General features: G+C 49.4%; 1 protein-coding gene across 1 annotated transcript in view; it reads left to right on the top strand.

Annotated features, from left to right (window-relative positions):
- ADCK1 (aarF domain containing kinase 1) overlaps positions 1–21,410 on the top strand; it is a gene marked incomplete at its 3' end in the record, with an annotated part of 110,255 nt that overhangs the window by 71,544 nt on the left and 17,301 nt on the right. Inside the window, exons 5-7 of the mRNA XM_082837747.1 lie at positions 260–418; positions 10,956–11,114; positions 17,939–18,055. Of these exons, the coding sequence (XP_082693873.1) occupies positions 260–418; positions 10,956–11,114; positions 17,939–18,055 (435 nt within the window). The remainder of the gene's footprint in view (positions 1–259; positions 419–10,955; positions 11,115–17,938; positions 18,056–21,410) is intronic.

The following is a 21,410-nucleotide window of genomic DNA, read 5'->3' as shown; positions in this document are numbered from 1 at the left end:
CTTTTGGCTTTAAATGGAGGTGCTCAGGGTACCCCTGCACAGGTATGAGACCCACCCTCCACGTGTGTTCTCTGTCTCACTCCCTGCACTGGTGGCTGGTGTGAATTTACATGGCACTAAAGGGCCCAGGCAAAGCAATTGACAGAGGAGAAAATCTGTCTTGGGGGCACTGGGCAGTGCTGGCCCTGGCCCATCCTCCTGGCCCCTCTCACTGAATTGCGTCATCTTAATTGCTCTGTCCTCTCTCCACTCTTGACAGATTCATGATTTGTTCATGAGCTTTGATGACACCCCTCTGGGAGCTGCCTCCCTGGCCCAGGTCCACAAGGCGGTGCTGCATGATGGGCGGACGGTGGCCGTGAAGGTCCAGCACCCAAAGGTGCAGGCTCAGAGCTCAAAGGACATTCTTCTGATGGAGGTGAGAGCCTTCCACCTTCCCCTTCCTTCATACTCGTTCTACATTTCCCTGGGATCCAGGCAGTCCCAGTGAAACTGGTTCAAGGCCTATAGTTTGGAGTGTGGCCCTTTGAGCAGCAGAGTGAAAGAGGAGAGCTTGAGACCACAAAGGAGGTGTCATGACAGCGCTGTGACCAGGGGACCCATGGCAGGGTCGCTTGATTTTTGATTCATTCCTGGGAACTGTCTGTGGGTGGTCTCAGAACACGGTGGGCAGCTGCTGGGGCCAAGGAGACCTCAGGGGGATATTGTAGAAATGAGACGACCCACAGCTGACTTCCTTGGGGGTAGAAAAAGTTACTTCCTAATTTGTTAAATTATAACAAAAGGGAGCATGTGGTCAGTCAAGGGATATGGAAATGACAGGCAGATCACATAGAAATATTTATGCAGATTACACATTTGCTTCCCTGATACTTTGCTTTGAATGAACAAAACGTGTCTGCCCTAAAATGGCCCTGGGACAGCTGTAGTGGGGACTGTGCCTCTGGACTTTTCTAGCTCCATGCCTGGAGCAAGGAAAAAGGGTGAGCGACCAGGGTTGGGGCGGTAGCCAGCACCCCCAATGGAGGTCAGCAGTCTGCCTACCCTGCCAGCTTGTCCCTCTCCTTCCTTTTCTCTTTCCCTTTCCTTGGTTCCCTTTCCTCACTTTGGACACTTAGTTTATTCTTCCAGCTCACTTTGACTAAACTTAACACGTACATAGGACACAAGAGTGAGTGACCTGCATCTTCATCTTCAGGGGAGCTCCCCATTTAGTGGGGCAGACAGGCTTGTACACAAAACAGCCCTTGACTACGAGCTCCGTCAAAGGGGTGTTTGCAGAGTGCCGTGGAGCCCTGTGCCTGGAATGTTGGGGGCATCAGGGGGACTTCACCAAGGCACCCACGAGACAGCCGGGCAGGGGAAGGATGACCCAGCCTGTGCGAAGGCCCTGAGTCTTAGGGGAGCAGGGTGTGCTTGGAGAGCTTCAGCTGGTTCAGATGGAACGAGCTGGGCGTGGGTGCAGATGAGGCTGGGAAGGTAGGCAGGACAGAACATGAAGGGCCTCGTATTCCAGGCTCAGGCGCAGAATGGTATACATAGTAAGTACGTATTTACTGTGGAACCGAGCAGATCTGATTTTCTTCTGTAGTCAGTGGGGAACCATTTAAGGATTTTAATCAGGGGAATGTCGTGATCAGATGTGCCTTAGAAATAAAAGTCTGTTGACAGTCTGGAGGATGTATTGGAAGGCAGAAAGACTGTAGCCAGGGAGACTAATTGAGGGGCTGCAGCCTTGGTCTGAGAGAGAAAAGATGATGTGAACCCAGGCAGTGTAATGGGGGTGGAGGAGAGGCATGGATTCACAGGGTGGAATCATCACGACTTTGTGACCAGCTTTACATGGGATGGGGGGAAATACTGGTATGAATGAAAATGAAAACAAATTGTAAGTTTCTGGCTTAAATGATTAAATTTAGGTGCCTTTAACGATGTGTATCAGTCGGGATTCAGTTGGGGGAAAAAAGAACTTGCTCTAGGTATTTCAGAGGGAATTTAAAACAGAACATGGGGTTCACAGGGGATGGAATTGCTGAGAAGCCAAGTGGAATGGTGAGATAGTCACCATTAGCAGGAAGCCATTGCCACCCTCCAGGTGGAGGGACAAGGAGAAGAGGTGGTTCCCTGGAGCCCAGGTGCTGGGGCCACCTGAGGGGAGTGGATCACAGACCTCGGGCCTGTCACCTGGGGTTGGAGCCACAGATGCTGTTTGAGGCAGTGGGTGTTTCACCTCTTCCTGTTCCCCCCGCCCACTCCCCTGTATTCCACCAAACCTAGCTGGAAGCCGGTTGGCAAGGGAGCCTGGGGAATGTAGTTTCTTATGAGATTAAGGGGGTGGGATGGATGTCAGAGCAAGTGGAGTGGGTGACGGAGCAACTATGTTCTGTAAGACATTGCCGTCAGCAGTTTTAGATCAGGATCTCTGTCGGTCTGCACTTCAGGCTGGAAACACAGATTCTGGATTTATCAGCAAGGAGACTCATGGGAGCTGAATCTGGGGCAGTAGCTGAGATGACTTAGAAAAGCTGTATAGAGTAAAAATAAAAGGAGGGGGCAAAGAAAGAGCTGTGAGGAGCATCATGCCCAGGAGGATGAGTTCCAGAGGGAACTAAGAAGGCATGGTCAGAGGGATTAGAGGAGAGCCAGGACGGAGCAGCTACGTCCAATGAGAACAATGTAGAGAAGAGAGCACTGGCAGTTATCTAGCATCCCAACTGATACAACCACTAGTCTGTGTGATGAACCACCTGAAAACGCAGTGGCTTAAAACACCAGTCGTGTATTTTGCTCATGACTCTGCAACCTGGGCAGGGTGTGGCAGGGAGACTCATCTCTGTTTTATTTGGCGCCAGCTGGGGTGGCTTAACTGCAACAGGAGGACCCACTCACACGGCTGGCAAGTTGGTTCTAGCTGTTGGCTGGGAGCTCAGCCGGGGCTGTGGGTCAGGGCCTTAGACCCTCACCAAGGCCTCTCCAAGGCTGGTTGGGCTTCCTCACAGCATGGTGGCTGGGTTCTAAGAGGGAGTGTCCCAAGAGAATAAGGCTGAAAGCACATCATAGTTTTATGACCTAGCCGTGGCAGTCACGCAGCTTACTTCCTCCTTGCTTCATTGGTAAGAGCAAGAGTCACAAAGTCCCCCTTGGTTTAAGAGGCAGGGAAATAGACTCTACCTCCTGATGGGCGAGTGGCACGCACGGTTCCAGAAGAGCATTAGAGGGGGAGGTATTGTTGCAGCCATTTTGGAAAATATAATCTGTCAGAATTACTGCATGTTGTCAAATGCAATATAAATTTGTGAAGCTCTGGAAAGAGTATTTTGGGTTTGGCGACTTAGAGTTCTTGGGAAGAGCAGGGAGAGTGGGGTGAGTGGGGTGGAAGAGAATTGAGGCCTCAGGGAGCAGAGACGGTTAATGTAGACGACTCTTTTCATGTTTAGCCATGGATGGTGGGGGAGGGTGAGCATAGTGGTTAGAGCAGAGCACAGGATTAGCGGCGGGGACCTGGGGCAGGCTGTAGCTGATGGGGAAGGGGCAGCGGAGCCGGAGACTTGGAGATTTAGGAGAGAGAAGTAACTGATCTGGTTTAGGAGGGGCCTGGAGGGATTGGACTCCAAGGACACAGGTGGAAACGTTAGGCTTTGGCAGCCTTTGCTTGAGGCTAGAGGAAGGTAGTAAGGCTGGGTACAGATGCGTGAGTGGGGCAGAGGGGGAAGGTGGGGAAAGTGGGCCGCTGAGTCGTACCAGCCTGATAGCCTCTATTTTTTCTCTGAAGTAGGAGGTAAGACCATCTGCTGAGAAAGAGGGGGTAGGAGGTGGCATGGAGGCTCGAGCGGGGAAACGAAGGTTTGGAATATTGCTGGGTGCAGTGGAAAAGGGAGCTGCCCGGGACTCGGGAGCGGGGTTGCCGAGTGGCATTGGGCAGCCACCTGGAAACCTTAGTTTTCTGAAGCATCAGTCGGTAGCTATGGAACAGCCATAGATGCAAGTGCACTGTGAGTCTCGGAGGATCCCTGGGTGTCCTGGGACCCAGCAGCCATGCCTGCATTAGCTGGGAACCTGTCTCTGCCCGGTTGTGCCAGCAGACCCACTGGGGCTGGGAGGACAGCTGACATCTTTTCTTTGCTCAGAGCCTCACTGCTCCCTAAGTAATGGTGGCCGTAAGGTCGATATCAATAATAGTAGTAATAAAAATTTGGCATCTTCCGGCCTGAGATAAGCATCAGATGCTTTTCTTGGAAATTACCGGCCCTGTGACTATGTGCAGAGCACAGAGTGGCTCCTTCGCAGTGGCTGGGGCTGGGATCGCGAGGCAGATCGGAGACCCGCACTCACAGCCTTCAGGAGAGAAGCTGGAAATGAGGCCTGAGGTCACCACCTCCATGGACCGTCAGCATTAGCAGCAGCACAGAGTGATACTGCCTTGTCGCTGGGCTTGGCCTCTGGTGGAAAAAAGGCCTATCTGGTCACCCTTTCTGCTTTACAACTAAGAGGCGCCAACTGGAAAGCTCATTTGGTTTTATATTTGGAATGAGTATTACTATTTTCTTCTAAGTCCAGACCTAAATGGCGCCTTGATTTTAGGAATGACACATACTCCAGCGTGCTTGGTAGGAAAAAAATGACTTCTAGGAGGCATTAGGGCTATCGTACCCACCAGAAACTTAGAGACAGAGGGGACGCAAAGCCCGTGAAGAGCCTTCTGGTGTTTCTTTTCATGCCAATTCCAGGTATTGTGTGTCCTCATGCTTCTGTCCCACTGCCCGCTATTGTCTCTCTCTCATCTCCAACCCTGTGATTGACCACAGCCTGGTCTTGAGAGGAAGAAAACCTGATTAAAGTGGTTCATACTCAGGAGAGAGTGGCTAATAGGCTTAACCTCTGGATATTTGCAGTTTAAGAAGTGGACTTGTGAATCCAAACACATATCTGCTGCAAGGATAGAGGTTTGCAGAAATGAGACTGTTGAGAATAAGGAGGTGGGGGCTACTAGCCATATCAGTGAGTATGGTTTCAACTGCATGTATCAGGACATCCAACTAAAAGTGGTATAAATAATAGTAGCCTATATATATATATATATATATATATATTTTTTTTTTTTTTTTTTCCCCCTGCGGTACACGGGCCTCTCACCACTGTGGCCTCTCCCGCCACGGAGCACGGGCCCTGGACGCGCAGGCCCAGCGGCCACGGCCCACGGGCCCAGCCGCTCAGCGGCACATGGGATCCTCCCGGACCGGGGCACGAACCCGCGTCCCCCGCATCGGCAGGCAGACCCTCAACCACTGCGCCACCAGGGAAGCCCCAATAGTAACCTATATTATCTTATATTACAAGACATCTGGAAGTAGGGTCAGCTGTTTCAAGGTTGACTAATCCATCACTTCTTTCTGGTTTTTAAGGACCCAGGTTCTTTATGTCTTCCACTCTGCCAGCTCAGCTTCCTGGCTTGTCCTTCTAAGGTAGTGCCCCTCAGAGCTGCAAAACAGCTGCAGGGTTCCTGCTGTTACAAGTAGATGACATCCAGATGCCAGAGAGGGCCTGTTTCTTCCCTCGTATTAAAAAGTAGCCCCTTAATAGAATTCATTTCAGTTTTCATTGGCCAGAAGCAGGCCCACCTCCCCAAGACTGAATCAGTCTTGGCAGGAGGATTGGGACCACTTTGATTGGCTTAGACCAATCATGGTTTGCCTTCTCAGGCTAAGGCCTGCCTTCCTTGAAGGACAAGAAAGATGCAGAAAATTGAGGTTCTTTTAGCCAGGAAGTTGGCACCCAATAGCATGTGGCACCCTGGTGTTTTGTGTCTCCTCCTCTTGGGGACGGGGATGGTCTCGGCGATAGCTGTTGACCAGTGCTAGAGAAACAGAGACTGACTCTCAGTAAATGGTGATGAACTTGATGGTGTCGGTGACTTTGCACAAAAGAGAAAGGCACAGCCAAGGGTGTTTTCAGCTTTGTCATTATCACCTGATATTGTCCCTTTAATAGTTGGGGCAACTCTACTTCTAGATGCACGGCCAGTGACTCTTATTGATTTGAGTGGCTGTCCAGAGCCAGACTAATTGGGCCCAGAGATTGGAACAGTGATTCAGCAGCAAGGGGAGAACTGACAAGGCAGAGTCTGTCTGCTGGCGGGCTGGCTTTGCAGCAGTTCTTGCCTGCCCACGATAGCAGGGAGCTTAGCAGGCCGGGTCTCACTGCCACGCTCACCATTTGAGAACAGGGTAGGACTCAGTTGACCCATGAGGCAGTAGTAAGACCATCATTCCCAGGTCCCAATAGCACTATCCTGTATCACCCCCTGTTATCCCTTAAGCTTCTGAAATTGATGATGAACACCCCTGTGCTCTATCACCCCCTAAAGAATCTAACTCATGGCCAGGCTCCCTGCCCTTCATGTACCACCTGTCCCCAAGGTGCTCTGCAGCATTAGGGTAGAACTCTCTGATCTGAGCACCAGAATCCCATCCACCCACCATTTGATGTCATCCAGCCCATACCAAGGGACTCTAAAAGTAAAGACCTGGGACAGTTATGTTTTTGATTTTTTCTGAACAACATTTTCAGTGCATGCTGTCTGTCATCTTGTTTCTTTTCTGAATGTGTTGATTGAACAGTGGGTGGCTAGGTAATGTTTGTGTTGGCACAGAATCCAACAGCTGATTTTATTTTTTTTAAGTACATTTTTAAAAGCCCCAGAGATGTAGACCATCCCATGGAAACTTCTCTTCACCCTGTAATTCTGCTTTCTAAAAAGTATGCACTTTAATAACTTTTCAGAACAAAGATAAACCCCATGAATGGTAAGCTATTTGCAGCACTCTGAACTGATTTTCGATCCTTGTCGAACATCCATTTTTACCAGTTCACATCCGTGTAGGCGTTCTATTTAGTGTCCTGTTTTTCCATAGAACATTATTTCTTTTATAATATATAATAACTTGATAGCAGTAACTCGAATTTCAGTTGCATTTTACAGTTTACAAAGCTCTTTTTATGCCTTATCTCAAGCTTCCTATTGTATTGTCCTGTACTGTATTGCCTGAGACAGGGCTGCATAAAGAAAGAAGTGAAAAAAAAAAAAAAAAAAACCAACACGTGGGTCCAAGTCCCGCATTTGAAATTAAAAGCTATGTGACCTTGAGAAATGCTTTAACCTCTTGGATCTGATTCCCTTCTCTGTGAAATGGACAAGAAGAGGAAGAAATGAGAGCATGTATATAAAGTGCCTCATAGCGCAGTGCCTATGCCTGGATAATGATAATTCCCCCTTTTTTTTTTTTTTTGCTATTATAAATAGCAGTCACTAGTTTTCAAACTTTTATGTGACTCTCAATTTTTCTATTACATTTCTGTGTGGCTCATAATTTATTTTTCCTACTGTGAGGCAATAGCCCTATAGGAGAATGATTTCATTATTCTACCTTGAAGGAAGTATTAATTGTTGAATATACCTTGATTGATTAACAAGACTCCAAATCAAGTAGAATATTCTCAGGCATCTTAAAACTGTGGTTCCCCAAAGTTCAGAGGTAGTCCTTTCTCCACCAAAATCTTAGAGGTGTAAAAACTTGATGCATTTGGGTAATGCACATGTGAACATATAATTATTTCTGGGGAGAGGGCAAACCTTTTGGAATGTTCATTTATTCATTCACTCATTCATTCATGTGAATATTCAGTAAACATCTGCTGGTTATTGAGTACGTGCTAGGCACTGGTGGAAAATCGGCTGCTGGAAGAATTTTATGGAGAAGATAAATTTGGGAGAAAAATCAAAAAGTCAAATTGATAACAACACCTGTTTTATTTTCGTTGATTGCATCTGTTGTCAAAAAAGAAAAACTTGAAACTACTTAGGGCAGGCTGTTAAGAACGGAATTGAATAAAAACAGAAGGTGAGACTGAGGAGTTTTATTTTATTTTCCCAAGCCAAGAACAGTCTAAAGTGACAGCAGCCCAAACCATTTTAGACTTGGACCAGACAAATTTTAACCTGACCCCTCTCCCCACCCACTGTGAAGTTCAAGGGGTTGATAACCCCCCTGAATTATGTACAAAATTATGGGAGTATTTACATTTTCTGGGCTTCATAGCTGGCATCAAAATTTCAAATCGGTGACTTCCTGTAAAGGGGATGGTGTCCTATAAAGCTAAGAGCCCCTGACTTCCATTCAAACAGACCCTCTCATTTTAAAGGAACCAAGGAAGTGACATGCCAACCATCACAGAATGCTTTTGAGACCAGTTTTATGAGTAGTGCAAAGTTTTTTGGGTTATGAATTAGTTTACTAATTAGTTATTAGCAGTTAATATCAATCAGTAAAATCTTTGGCTGCTTTTATGATTCATGACATTAAGTATTAATAATAATCAATAGTACTAGTAATGACTAGTCACATAATTGATTAGTAACAGAAGAGTCTTTAAAGTGCCTTTCAGTGCTGTTTGGATATTAATGATAATTAATGATAATTAAAAATTTCACAGATAGCAGTGACCATACAAATGATGAGGAGTTATTGTGTGGCCAGAAGCCTCATCTCCTGGTATAGACTCCACCGGGCTACATGTGGGTCTCTGTGTATACCTTGGTCCAAAGTCATCACCAAGAAGGTAATCAGTACATTTTGATTGAACAAATGAGTGAGACTCATTGTGGCTCCTTCCTTGTCCCTCCTGGGTGAGAAACTCTGGAATCGAGGCTGGAGCAAAACACCCAAGAGGGTTCTTGCTTGAACTCAGAGCCCAGAGATTGGAATTCAGGTGCCTCGGATGACAGATGTGCCCTTAGCCTGGGCTGGGCAGGTGCTTCTGTTTCCTGTGCACCAGCTCTGCCTCCCCTTTGGTGACAGCTGAGGGCCATCTGAGGGCACGATGATGAGACAGGATGTCCGGCTCTGACACATGCGGCCTGGGCCTCACTGTTGCCACCTCTTCCTTCTTGTTTCGTGTGACGGAAACAGAAACAAAACATAAACTAAATCGATTATCATAAGGTCACAGGTCTAGCCCCTGAAAGACTAGACAAGACTTAAAGGAAATTAGACTGCAGCCGAATGTAATTAAAAAGGGTTTGAGAGAAATTGAGTATAATAACCCTGTGTGATGATTCTTTTAGAATGGCGTCTGGTACATTGCCTCGGACATAGGATTTAAAAACAAAGCTGTAGAATGCCTTGTAGTTAATGGCCCTACTTTAGATTTATTTCTTTGTGCTGCATGTGCCTAATACAGTGTTGGGCATCATATCATAGACCAGGGCAAACAGAAGCATGAGACAAGGCTCATAGCTGGGGCTCAGTAAGGCCTTCTGGATAGACTGGGTGGTGTCTTGGTCAGCTCAGGCTGCCATAACAAAATACCATAGACTGGGAGGCTTAAATGACAGACACTTATTTCTCACAGTTCTAGAGGCTGGGAAGTCTAAGATCAAGGTGCCAGCTGATTCGGTTCCTGGTAGGAGCCTCTTCCTGGCTTGTAGACAGATGGTTGCCTTCTCCCTGTGTCCTCACCTGGCGAAGAAGCGGAGAGCCCTGGTCTCTCTTTCTCTTCTTATAAGGACACTAATCTTGTCACAGGGGCCCTACTTTCATGAGCTCATCTAGACCCAATTACTTCCCAAAGGCCCCACCTCCAAACACCATCACCCTGAGGTTAGGGCTTAACATATGAATTTGGGGACTACATAAGCATTAAGTCCATAACAGATGGGGAAGGTCTCTTGGTACCAATAGGCCCATGGTTCTTTAGTTCTCGTTCCTTGTCTTTCTGCTCTAGCCAGGGCTAGAGATGGGGATTCTCAGAGGACTATACCAAGAATTACTGGGAGGATCTATCAGTGGTTCTCCCCAGGCCCGACTTTGAACACCAACAGGAGGGCTTATAGAAGAACAGGAGAGGTGCATTCTGTGTCCCTCCCTCTCTCCACCCCCCACCCCCGGCCCCCCAATGCTGGAACATCCCCCATGTCCCTGGCATCACCCTTGCTTACCCACTACAGTTCTATAGTCTGTGAAATTGTGAGACCATCTCAAATCCAGAGCTCCAGTGGTGGGGTAGCCTCAGAACTGAGTCCCTGCCCACGGAGGGGCCGTGGTGTGCTCTGCAGATGTCCCTGGGCTCTTGTTCTCTGCCAGTGATGTTTGTTTCACATAATTAAACTGACAACTGAAATGCCAGATAAGTCTTCTGAAACTCACTCTTTCATCATGTCCTGACTCAAGAGTCCACCGTGGGCCCAGATCTCCAAAAATCCAAGCTTTTTACCCGAGTGGTCAAATCCCTTATCTCTTACTCCTCTTGTCTTAGCCAACCTTGGTTTCTTATTCCAATTTGATTTTTTATCATGAAATATTTTAGATGTATTCAATACAAAAAGCATAGAAAATAATATAAATGCTCAGGTACCAACCGCTCAGCCTAAGAAATAAACAAAATGTAGCTGCTGCCCCCTCCCAGCCCTTTATAAACAGGACCACGAAGCACAAATCTGGGAGAAGCAAAGGCAGCAATTCAGCAACGTGCTTAAGAACAAGGGTTTTGGGGCCGGGTAGACCCAAGGGGAATTCTGGCTCTGCTTCCTTGCTGGGCAAATTCAGGAAAATCACATAACCTCTCAGAGCCTCAACTTTCTTAATCTGTAAAATGCAGATGATAAGACACTGTGAAGAAGAAATGGAGGAATAAGGCAGGTAATAGCGCTTACCCAGTGCTGGGCGAGTGGGGCGCGCTCAGTAAATGGTGGTGGCGGTTTCTGCTCGCGGCTGTTGGGCTTTCATAATCTTGGATTTGGACTACAGAGATGGGCCCCAGGGGAGCCGTTTGCCCACCCACCCTTACTCCAGGGGCGGCCTGGGGACTTGTCAACGCCCAGACCCAGGCAGGAGGACAGAGAATGTACCTCCCTCGGTGGGGGCCGTGGACAGACTGATGGGGTGCTTGATGGGTTTTAGGTGCTCGTCCTGGCCGTGAAGCAGCTATTTCCGGAGTTTGAGTTCATGTGGTTGGTGGATGAAGCCAAGAAGAACCTGCCTTTGGAGCTGGATTTCCTCAACGAGGGGAGGAACGCCGAGAAAGTGGCCCAAATGCTCAAGCACTTTGACTTCCTAAAGGTAGGAGGTCAGAGCCATGGGGCCCTGCTGGTCGGGCGGAAGAGGGCAGGGGAAAACTGGTCCCAGCCCTGAGCATCCCCCCCTTGCAAGACATGAGCGGGGACATCTCCTTCCTGAGTCTTCCTTCTGAGGGTGACTGATTTGTCCCTGGTGATGCACATTAAAGCCCTTGAAGGCAAAGTTATCGATACAAATTATCAAAGGGGATTGCTGACTTTTTGAACAAATATTTTTTTATTGAATGACCTGCAGTTGCAAGACCTTGAGCACTCCTGAGGGCCTGTAAGCCATGGTTTCCACCTCCATGAACCATGGGATGATAACATTGATGATGGTGATGGTGATAGCTAACGCTAGTATACTCTGGCACTGTTCCTAAAGCTTTACCTATATTACATCAGCTCATTGAGTACGCAGGTCTGTATCACACAACACACGTGTCCTAGAAATCTCCACAGTATGCAAAATCGCACAACAGAAGCCACAAGGTTTATGGGCAAAATAGGGTTAGGCTTACCACGTTCAAAAATGTCACCAGTGACCCAGAAGATAAAAGCGGATAGGAACCTAATGAGATGGTAGCATAGTTTTACACATGGTAAGTGGCTAAGAAATACATTAAGACCACAGTACCCACGCCACTTTACTTGACGCGGACTTGCGGAAGTGGGCATCGGAAGAGTGGCTGCTTAGGAGTTACTGTGAAGAGGTGGAGGGAGGGTCCTCTGAAATTGGACAGCTGTTGTGACGCCAGTTACGGGTGAGTGTAACCCATAACGCACGTGGCGATGTTTGAGGTGTGTCTGCTTTGTGTATTCCTGTGTGGGTCAGCTGGATACGGTTTTCTGCGTTTCCAAGTATTTCTCGCAGATGATACTGCACATAAGTGAATGTAAAATTTGTGTTATGATCAAATTGTTCCCTAATTTATCAGTCACATTGGAACAGATTTGTGTTTTCAAGTATTGACTAGAACTGCTGGTGTGATAGGAGACACTTACTGTGGGAAACAACATCAAATGACACAGAGTCCCAGCTCAGTGAGAGGTCCTGCTCTAAGGATTCAGAAGGGACTCCTGTGGGGAGCAGGGCAGGGAAGGCTCCAGTGAGGAGTTGGCCTTGGAGCTGGTCTTTGAGGACTGTCCTGATGTTCCCCACAGGGCCCGTGGAGGTCAGAGTGAGAGAGATGCATGCCCACACCACTGCTCTTCCAACACATTTTGTCCATGGTGGGGCTTGGATTCATTTTCCGGGGGTACGGCTTCATCACAGCAGTGCAGGGGTTGGGTCTCTCTGGCAGTCTACATGGAGAGATTGACTTTCAACTCTTGGAAGAGATCAACCCTTTGCTCTTAACTGGGGAGGCCTGGAGAATGTGGGAGGGTGAGGCACAGGGCTCCAGGTACTAGTTCTGGAGCAAACAGTCAAGTGGGGCTCTTCCTGGGCAGGGTGTCTCAGCATGTGGACTGGAAGGTCTCTTGCTCTGGACTAAAGTATCCACGTGGCTTCTGAAGACATCCTGAGAAACAGAGATCGTGTTTATACTGTACTTCTGCTATCCGGGTTGATGAATAGAGATGGGGAGACTGAGGGTGCATCCACCCTAGCTGCCTGAGAGCCCTAGAGCTTGGTTCACGGGAGGAAGACCTACAACTGTGATGAGCAGTGTGACGTCTTGATACGCTGGTTTGGTGGAAGGTGTAGCCACTGGCAAAGTTCAGCTTTTTGAGTGAGTCGGGGGTCAGGTCTGTCCAGATGCCCCCAGTGTGCTTGACTGGCTTTGCCTTAAACAGCCCTACGAGGCAAATGCCATTATTCGTACAGACCCTCTTGCTTGGGCAAATCCAGATGATCTGGTAACATTGCCCCAGCCTTGAGCTTCAAACCACCAATTCAATGAAAACTTGGCTTTCTAATGCAAGTAATAATATTAACTAATTAGAATAATGCTGTGGGGTCTGAATTATGCTTCCACTTACGTATTCCTTTTCTTTCAGTCCATTATTCCACATTTATGGAGCATTTCCTGAGCCTCTTGCTGTGCTAGGATCTGGAGGTACCTAGATGAGTAAGAGATGGTTGGCTCCTGCCTGGGAAGACGTCCCATCTAGTGGGGGACAAACACACAGCATGTTGTTATAGTACAGGTTGGTTAGCACTGTGCCAGAGACTCTTCTATGTTTCTGTGGATGCCCAAGAGGAAGTACTTAATTCCGCCTAGGTAAGGAGCTCAGAGGGGGCTTCCAAGACGTGTTGATTATACAAAGGGATAGGCAATGTTTACTGAATGTTTCTTCTGCGGCACTGAACACTATGACGATACTAGGACACTGAATCCTTCCAACAACCGTCATCCCATTTTACAGATGGTAGTCTTAGAGGAGAGGAGTTAGGGTACAAACGGGATTTTCTGACTTCAACTCTGAGGCTCGTCTAAGGACATTCTGTTGCCTCTTAGCCGGCAGGGGTGGTCCTCCGTGCCAAACAGAACCGTCTCCTCCACTGTTCCCATGGAAACAGCAAAATCGTCCCCTGGCTGGGGCCAGCTAGCATCTGTCAGACCAAGACATGTAATAATAATAATAATAACACAAATTTTTGAAACGAGGATGCCAAATGGGTAAATAATTAGTGTAATGATTTGACCTGCTGCTTCTAAAACCCGCACACCATTCCTAAGACAATGGTAGAATTAAGGCTCCTGAGTAATTAATTTTCTCTAAACACATAACAAGTGGGAAGCAAATTTTGCGTTGCGAACCCCGTTCAGCTCTTAAAACAGGAGATAGATTGCTTTTGCACACTGGCACCCCGTCACAACATCTGTGCGTAATTAAGCCTCAGCAAAGAGTTTACCTCTCAGTGTGTGAGGCCTCTTCCAGTGGGGTTTAATAACCTCAGCCCTATGCTATAAATCTCCGAGCCTCCGACAAGCACTGAATGCAAATGTGGTGTCGGGGAGACGGGGAGAAGGTGATGGGGCAGCCAGGCCGAACGGTCAGACCAGGGCATTTGTAGATCTGGCATCAGAGTGTGTGTATGCTGTGGGGAGGGGACAGGACAAGCAGTGAGGTTTGTGACTGACCTTGGGGACAACTGGGACAAGATAGAGGGAGAAGCCTTATAACCACAGGGTTTGGGACTGGAAGGGATGAGAGTGTGTCTCTGTATGTGGAGGTGGGGCTTGGTGGGGGGTTGTCTCTTGAGCAGGGCCCACTCCAGGGTTCTTTAGTGCTAGATAAGGGGCCTGGGACTCTCCAGAAACTGTGGGCAAACCCTGAGGAGATGAGCATGCTTTTGGTGAAACATCATAACTTCCTAAGACTCTCAAAGATCAGGAAGCACTGATGTGTAATAATTAGTTAATATTTTTTACATGCCTATGCTGTGTTAGACACTTTTAAAGTGCTTTATGTATATTTACTCTTCAATCGTTATACAACCCCACAAGGGAAATGCCATTATTAGCTCTATGTCAGCAGCAGGGAAGCTGAGGCCCAGAGAGATGAAGCCACTTGCCCAGGTTTACACAGTTTCCTGGTAAGGGACAGAGGCAGCCTGGCCCCAAGCCTGCGTGTTAAACCTTGAGCTCTTCTCCCTCTGTAATAACTATGGGCAGATCTGAGTTATGCTGAACTGTCTGTTGCATTAGCTCTCAGCCCTGGTTGTGTTTCAGAACCAGTGAAATTCTACGTGGCTGTCATATAGCAGCTGCCGTGTTGAGCACCAGGACCTCACACATGCTAGTAGGAAGTAAGGAGCGTCGCTTTCCTTGTAACTGTTGTCACCCTTTTACAGTGAGGGAACTGGCACTCAGAGAGGTTATAAAACTTACCCAAGTCACACAGCTCAGAGGTGGCAGAGCAGGGGCTCCAGCCTGACAGTCTGACTTCAGGTCTATGCTCTGCTCCACTGGGCTCGGCTAATGGGACGACTGTGGCCCTGGATGACGGGGGGCTGGCCCGGACAAGCCAGGTGTGCTGACCAAGCACAGGAACAAAGAGGAAGCACAGGGTCAAGGCCAGTTAATGAGGCTGAGGCCAGGGTTTGGGGCTGGAACTTTCCATAATCTGTGCCCTCCTTCCGGGGGTCAGGATTGGCTCTGGTATGGGGGCAGGCAGAGCCTACAGGAGTGGGGCCTCTGCTCTGTGGTTAGAAGTTTAGATGCCAGACCCAGAGGTCCTGATGGCCTATGAGGGGTGAGCAGGCACCCTGGCCAGGAGCCTCTTGGGGTTTATTTCTGTTTGGGCAGGGGACAGGGTGGTTCTTATTGCCTCTTTAAAAATTTTCTGTTTTGGGCTTCCCTGGTGGCGCAGTGGTTGAGAGTACACCTGCCGATGCAGGGGACGTGGGTTTCGTGCCCCGGTCCGGGAAGATCCCACATGCCGCGGAGCGGCTGGGCCCGTGAGCCATGGCCGCTGAGCCTGCACGTCCGGAGCCTGTGCTCCGCAACGGGAGAGGCCACAACAGTGAGAGGCCCGCGTACCGCAAAAAAAAAAAAATCTTCTCTTTCATTTTCCATTCCTTGATGGAAGAAGCTGAGGAAGGAATGGTGGTGAAACATTGCTGTTGGGGTGAAGTAAATTTCACCTTATAGCTCCGGAGCCTCCTGCTCACGTGATGATTTAGGGACGAGTCACTTGACCTTGTGTCCCCTGTCAAGCCGAGTTTCTCCTAATTGAGCAGGAGGCACGTTTGCATCTTGCAGGCATTTCCATGTTACATCCATCGAGGGGCAACTGCCGCGCTCCCTGAGCTCCCAGGACAAACCCTTCTGCCTCCCATTTTTTTGCCGTCTCTGCTGTTTCAGAGCTAAGCCGCTGAGGCAGGCGCACATTCCACTGGGAGACTGGGTTGGTTGCATTTGGAGGGAGACTGGGGGGAAAGGTGGAAGCGAGGGAACCCAGTACACCGGTGACCCTGACTGACGGGCCCAGGGAGTCTCCAGCTTTTGGGTTTTCTCTCTGGTCTGTGGCTCTTTCTTGGCTGTTTTGCCTGTTGCCCCAGGCGGGCACGGAGGGGAGGGGCCTGGCCTCCAGTTTCCAGAGCCCCAGGCACCCACGGCCAAGCTTGGGTCCCATACAATGCAGGGGAAGGACTTAACCCCCAAATATGTCCCTTTCCTTTGGAAGCCACCACCCACAGCAGCAAACTTGCCACTCATATTCTTAAAGAGATTTTTTTGAAGAATGCCAAGCGAGACTGAATTTTAAGTTCAAAGTAATGTAGGGTCACAGATTTCTCTAATGGCCTAGATGTCAAGAATTGCAGGAAAGGAGCAAACCAAAATGACACCTGATTTCAGTAGGAACTTTTGTTCCAGGGAGCCCAGGGTGTTCACTTGTACGTACGGCACTTTTTGTCCCCAGAGCTCCTTATTGAGATGGAGAAGGAACAATCTCCTTTTTAATGAGGGAAACTGAGGCATGGAGGAGTTAAGTGTCTGGACTCAGACACAACAGTTGTTAGCAGAACCAGGAACAAGAAAGGTTTCTTGGCTTGAGGGCTGCTATCTTACTGCTAGGTGAGCTTTGAGGGTTGGGACGAGGGAAGTCCTTATTCCCCAAAACACTTGAATTAGGTGCCCTTGCTTCGTCATTTGTAAGTGGAATAAACCCATTAAGTTGTTGGGGAATCACGGCATGCTGAAATCCTGGTCATGCCTCCCTCCTGGCCATGGTGGGACTCACAGGTGTCACTCACATGGCGGCCCAGCAGTCCTTGGTGCAGCCCAATCTCTTGGCTACTCCTGGGGAAATCTTCTCTTTTGGGCTGTTGGGTGTCCTTAGAGTCAGAGTGGGTCGGAGAGCATATCAGTTAGGAATGCATTTGTCTGTAGGTAACTGACAGCCCCATTCAGAGTGTCTTAAACAAAAAGGATGTATTTTCCTCACATAGCAAGAAGGCTTGTAGCAGTTGCCTGTTGATATTGTCTCAGTGGTTTGACAGTATCAGAGCTGGCATCTCTGTGATTTTCTTAGACTTTTCCTCATGGTTATAAGGTAGCTGCTGCAGCTCCAGGTATCACATTCACTCTCAAGGTAAGAAGAGAAGGGTAAGAAGAGTTGCAATATTTACAAACATCCCTTTTTATTAAGAAAATAAAAACCTTCCTACACCCCCTAACAGACCTCCACTTATGTCTCGTAAGCCAGAACTGTGTCACATGGCCATAATGATTGCAGGGCAGGCAGGGAAAGTATTTCGTTTCCCCTGTCTCGGGGAAAGAGGAGGATTGGGAATAGGTGTTGGGTTAGGCTTCAGCACTGCCTGCCACAGGAGGCTTTAGGAAACGGGCATGAGAAAACTCATGACTTCGTGACTGAAAAATTTATCACTTAGCAAAAATTCTTTCATTCAATCATCCATACATATAACACCCATTGCACAGGTGAAGAAACTGAGGCAGAGGGTTTATATTCACATGAGGAGCCTGAAATAAGCCTGGTGTGAGAGAGAAATTGCTTCTAACACCAACTCTGGCTCAGATATGAGAGGTTCCATGCATTTTCCCCTAAGTCCCAGTTTTAGTGTGGGCTCTTCATTGTGTCTGGAAGGCACTGAGGAGGCTGGGAAGCCCTTCTCTGGTCCCCAAGCAGGAGGGGTCACTAAAGGAGGACTTGCGCCTCGCTGGTGGAGGCGGAACAGCCTACCCTTCTCTCTTGGCCTGCCTCCCGCTTTCCCCACCAATCCCTGCTGGGGGGCCTTCCCTTCTGTTCCTGGGAGGAGCGTGTGCTGATGTCTGGCTCACGTGCCTGTCTGCAGCCCCCTTGCCCGCAGCTTCCAGCCTCCTGCCTCCTTCTGACCTGCCTTTCCTATTCCAGGTCCCCCAGATCTACTGGGAGCTGTCCACCAAGCGGGTCCTTCTGATGGAGTTTGTGGACGGCGGGCAGGTCAACGACAGAGACTACATGGAGAGGAACAAGATTGACGTCAATGAGGTAAGGTCAAGGGCGCTTGGCTGCTGGCGCGGGACGGGGCGGGGCTGCCTAGCAAGGGCAGGTGTGTCTGGGTGAGGTCTCAGGGTCTTGAAGTGGGGCCTGTTGTCTGAAGAATTATAACATCTCTGAGCACAAAGCAGCCTTACAGGTCCTCTATGGCAGCTCTCTGCCCATCTCCTAGAACTGGGGTTGGCAGCAGGCAGTGGGTGGGGCACGTGCTGAGCCCCACCTGCCCCCCCCCCCCCACAGCAGCTCCTGCCTGGACAGGGGATTACCATCTGTCTTCTTGTGCCATCTGATCCCCACAGTGCAGAGAAACTGAAGAACAATGGTGCAAATCCATGGGACTTAATCCTCTGCCCTTTGGGCCCTGGACGCACCTCCTCCCTCTTCCTGCCCTCCCCAGATCTCCAGGTATCAGGCCAAAAGGGCGCGGCAGTAGCCAGCTAGTGGCTTGGAGCGAAAAAAAGAGGGGCTTTTGTCTCCTGCCTGCCACCTGATTGGCCTCAGGGAAAGCTGACCGGTGGGCTGGGGCCTGTACCCCACTTTCTTCTTCTTGGTCACCATGGGGTCCCACAGGTAGGGATGAGGTTGTCTTTTTGCCACCAGCATTCATCATTTTTTAGTCCCTACTGTGTGCTAGGTGTGAGGGTTCAGAGAGGACCTAGACACAATTCCCTTTGTCAGGGAGTTCCCAGCCTAGCACTGGAGTCAGGCACACAACTCTATCCTTGTAGCCATCTCTCAGGCAACGCAGCGAGGGGTGAGCCAGTCCCCAGGGAGCCACAAAGAAGAAGTGCTCACCTCTGCCCCAGGCCGGCTTCCCCAGCAGGATGAGCGGGAATTTGCCAGGGGTGTGTGTGTGTGTGTGTGTGTGTGTGTGTGTGTGTGTGTGTGTGTGTCGGGGTGGAGGAGTTGGGGGCGCAGAGGTGGTACTGCAAGGAAGTGTTAAGGAGTGGTGAGGTTTTGCAGGGCTGCAGGCAGATGGTGAAGGCCTTGGTCATGACCCCGAGGTACTGGGGAGTCACTGAAGGGTGAGTAGTGCAGTGACATGACCCCTCTGGCTGGTGGGAGGAAGGAAGGAAAGGGACGAGACCCAGTAGAAGTGAATGCTCTTGGCTACTCCCTCTCAGGCAGCACACGACGATGAGCCTGTGGTCCCAGTGGTGGCCCAGAGGAAAAAGCCACACTTTGGCTCAGCAGACGAGCCAGTGGGAACTGCAGGAGTGTGCAGATTGTGAGCCCAGGCCTTGGGTGCCTGTGTGGCCTCTGTAATGTGGACGATGATAGCCTTACTTCTAAAAACGTTGGGAGGACCTCAAGAGTTAGTGCACAACAGTGCTTAGAACAGTGCCTGGTGTATGCTGAGCACTCCAAAATGGCAGCAGGACTGTTGTTTCCACTCTTTCCTTTGGGCTCTGGCCCTTCCTTCCTCCTCCTTTATCTCCTTTCACAGTGAATGTTTGCTGAATGCCTGACTCCCTGTGCCAGGCCGTTTTCTCCATGATAAACTCAGGAGGGAGGTCTTATTGTGTCCATTTTGCAGATGAGGAATCAGAGATTCAGAGAAGGAAGGTAACTTGCCCAAGGTCACACAGCTAGTAGAGCTAGGATTGAAACCCAAGTCTCTCTGACTCCAGTACTCCTCTTAGTTCATAAAAGGAGGGCCTGCATCGGAGGGTATGGAGCTGCTGCCAGGAGCCTGTTTAGCCACAGCTGGCCTTGGGTCCTGGGGACAGCTGTTGTCCCCTGACGTAGGGAACAGTGCTCCCAGAACCCTTCAGGGGCCTCTGGATGGGTGGGGAGGCTGGATGGGCCTCTCTACTCCCTACCCTGCTTCACCCAGGGCAGCTCTGCCATCACCTGAGTTGCCTATTGGGCTTTTTTGGAAGAGATCTGCTGCTTGGGGGCTGGGGGCAGGGGCAGGATGAGAAAACTACTGTTCCAATTCAGGGGAAGCTCAGAGAGATAGCAAATGTCTTTCCCGAGGTCACCTGGCAGTAGCACAACTTGGGGCTTCTGACTCTGCTTCCCTCACTGTTGGCTAGAGGGTGTCTGGGCAGAGCTTCCTGCGGAGAAGGGAGTGGTAAGACCTGCTTGCCCATCTCTTCCTCTGTTGGTTGGGGTGGGGGTATGTCCCCACATCTAACCAGGGATCCTTTGTCCTTTGTCCACCAGGACTCTTGAGTACAGAGTCTTTGGTGCCAGTGAGGAGGGGAAGGGAAGGGAGGGGAGGTCACTTCTTGTTTATCCCGAGCAGTCTTAAAGGGGAGCAGGGTCTCTCTGCCTGCTGATCAGGAAAGACTCCAGGGGCCTCAGGTTACTGGCGTTTAGTTACTGCCAGCTGCGGTGGGCTTTTCATGCCAGCAGCACCCCTAAATTCATTAATCTCTTCTGATCCAGTGAACCCAGGGCTGTAACGGCGTTTAACCAGGCAGCTTTGATTTTCAAAGACAAATGCAGACAGAGATGTGCTCTGGTGTAGTTGCTTGCTCTTGGCGAAGTGAGGTACCTGGGAGGAGGTTGGAGGTGGCTGGTGGGAGCTGGGGCTGGGTGATGCCCTCTGAGGGCCTGGGCTCATCTGCTTCTGCTTCCAACCCTCTTGAATCAGCTTTGCAGGTAAGGCCAGTGTTCTGTGCAGAGCAGACCCTTGGTGGACGTCCTATGAATTAGTGAACAAACCAAGCCAGTCTCATGCCCTGGATTGGCCTCTATGAGGCAGGGCTGGGGTAGAGTGTTGGTTTTTGTTTCTGTGGACATACAGAGTCGGGCAGGCTGATATCAGAGTAGTTTGGGAAAAACAATAGCAAAAATTATTATAAGCAACTTATATGTACCAAGCATGTGACAAATATAATCTCTACTCCTTACAGATGTCCTCCAAGGATATATTGTTAACCCCAATTATAGGTGAGAAAGGCGAAGCTCAGAGAGGTTAAACAATTTGCCCAACATCACACCGCTAGCAGGGGCAGAGTCAGGAGTCAAACCCAGGTCTGCATGACTTCAAAGTCCTTGCACCTCCACCTTCTCTGTCTCCCTCCCAGGAATATGCCTGGGGCTGCAGTGGATCCTGGGGCCACCTGGTTGACAGCCACACCAGTAACTCCTCGAAGAAGGAGTTGGAATACTGACAGAAGTTTTGCCCAGCTCCCAGGGCACCATCTAAATGCAGCCCTTCACTCTCTAGCTTACATCAAGTTCATGTTACAGACGTTCCATTTTCTAGAGATGCTGTGAGGGCTAGATGTGTCCTCCTAGCACAGCTCCTGGCATGTGGCTAGAACCCTGAACTGGTAGCTAGTTGATGGTTGTTGCTGTTTTCATTATTATTATCATCACTGGGCCCTGCCCT

This window comes from Leucopleurus acutus (assembly GCF_964270905.1).
Source record: "Leucopleurus acutus genome assembly, chromosome: 1".
NCBI classification, from domain to species: Eukaryota; Metazoa; Chordata; class Mammalia; order Artiodactyla; family Delphinidae; genus Leucopleurus; species Leucopleurus acutus.
Note: the sequence above shows the minus strand (reverse complement) of the source record. Positions and strands in the feature narration are given on the sequence as shown.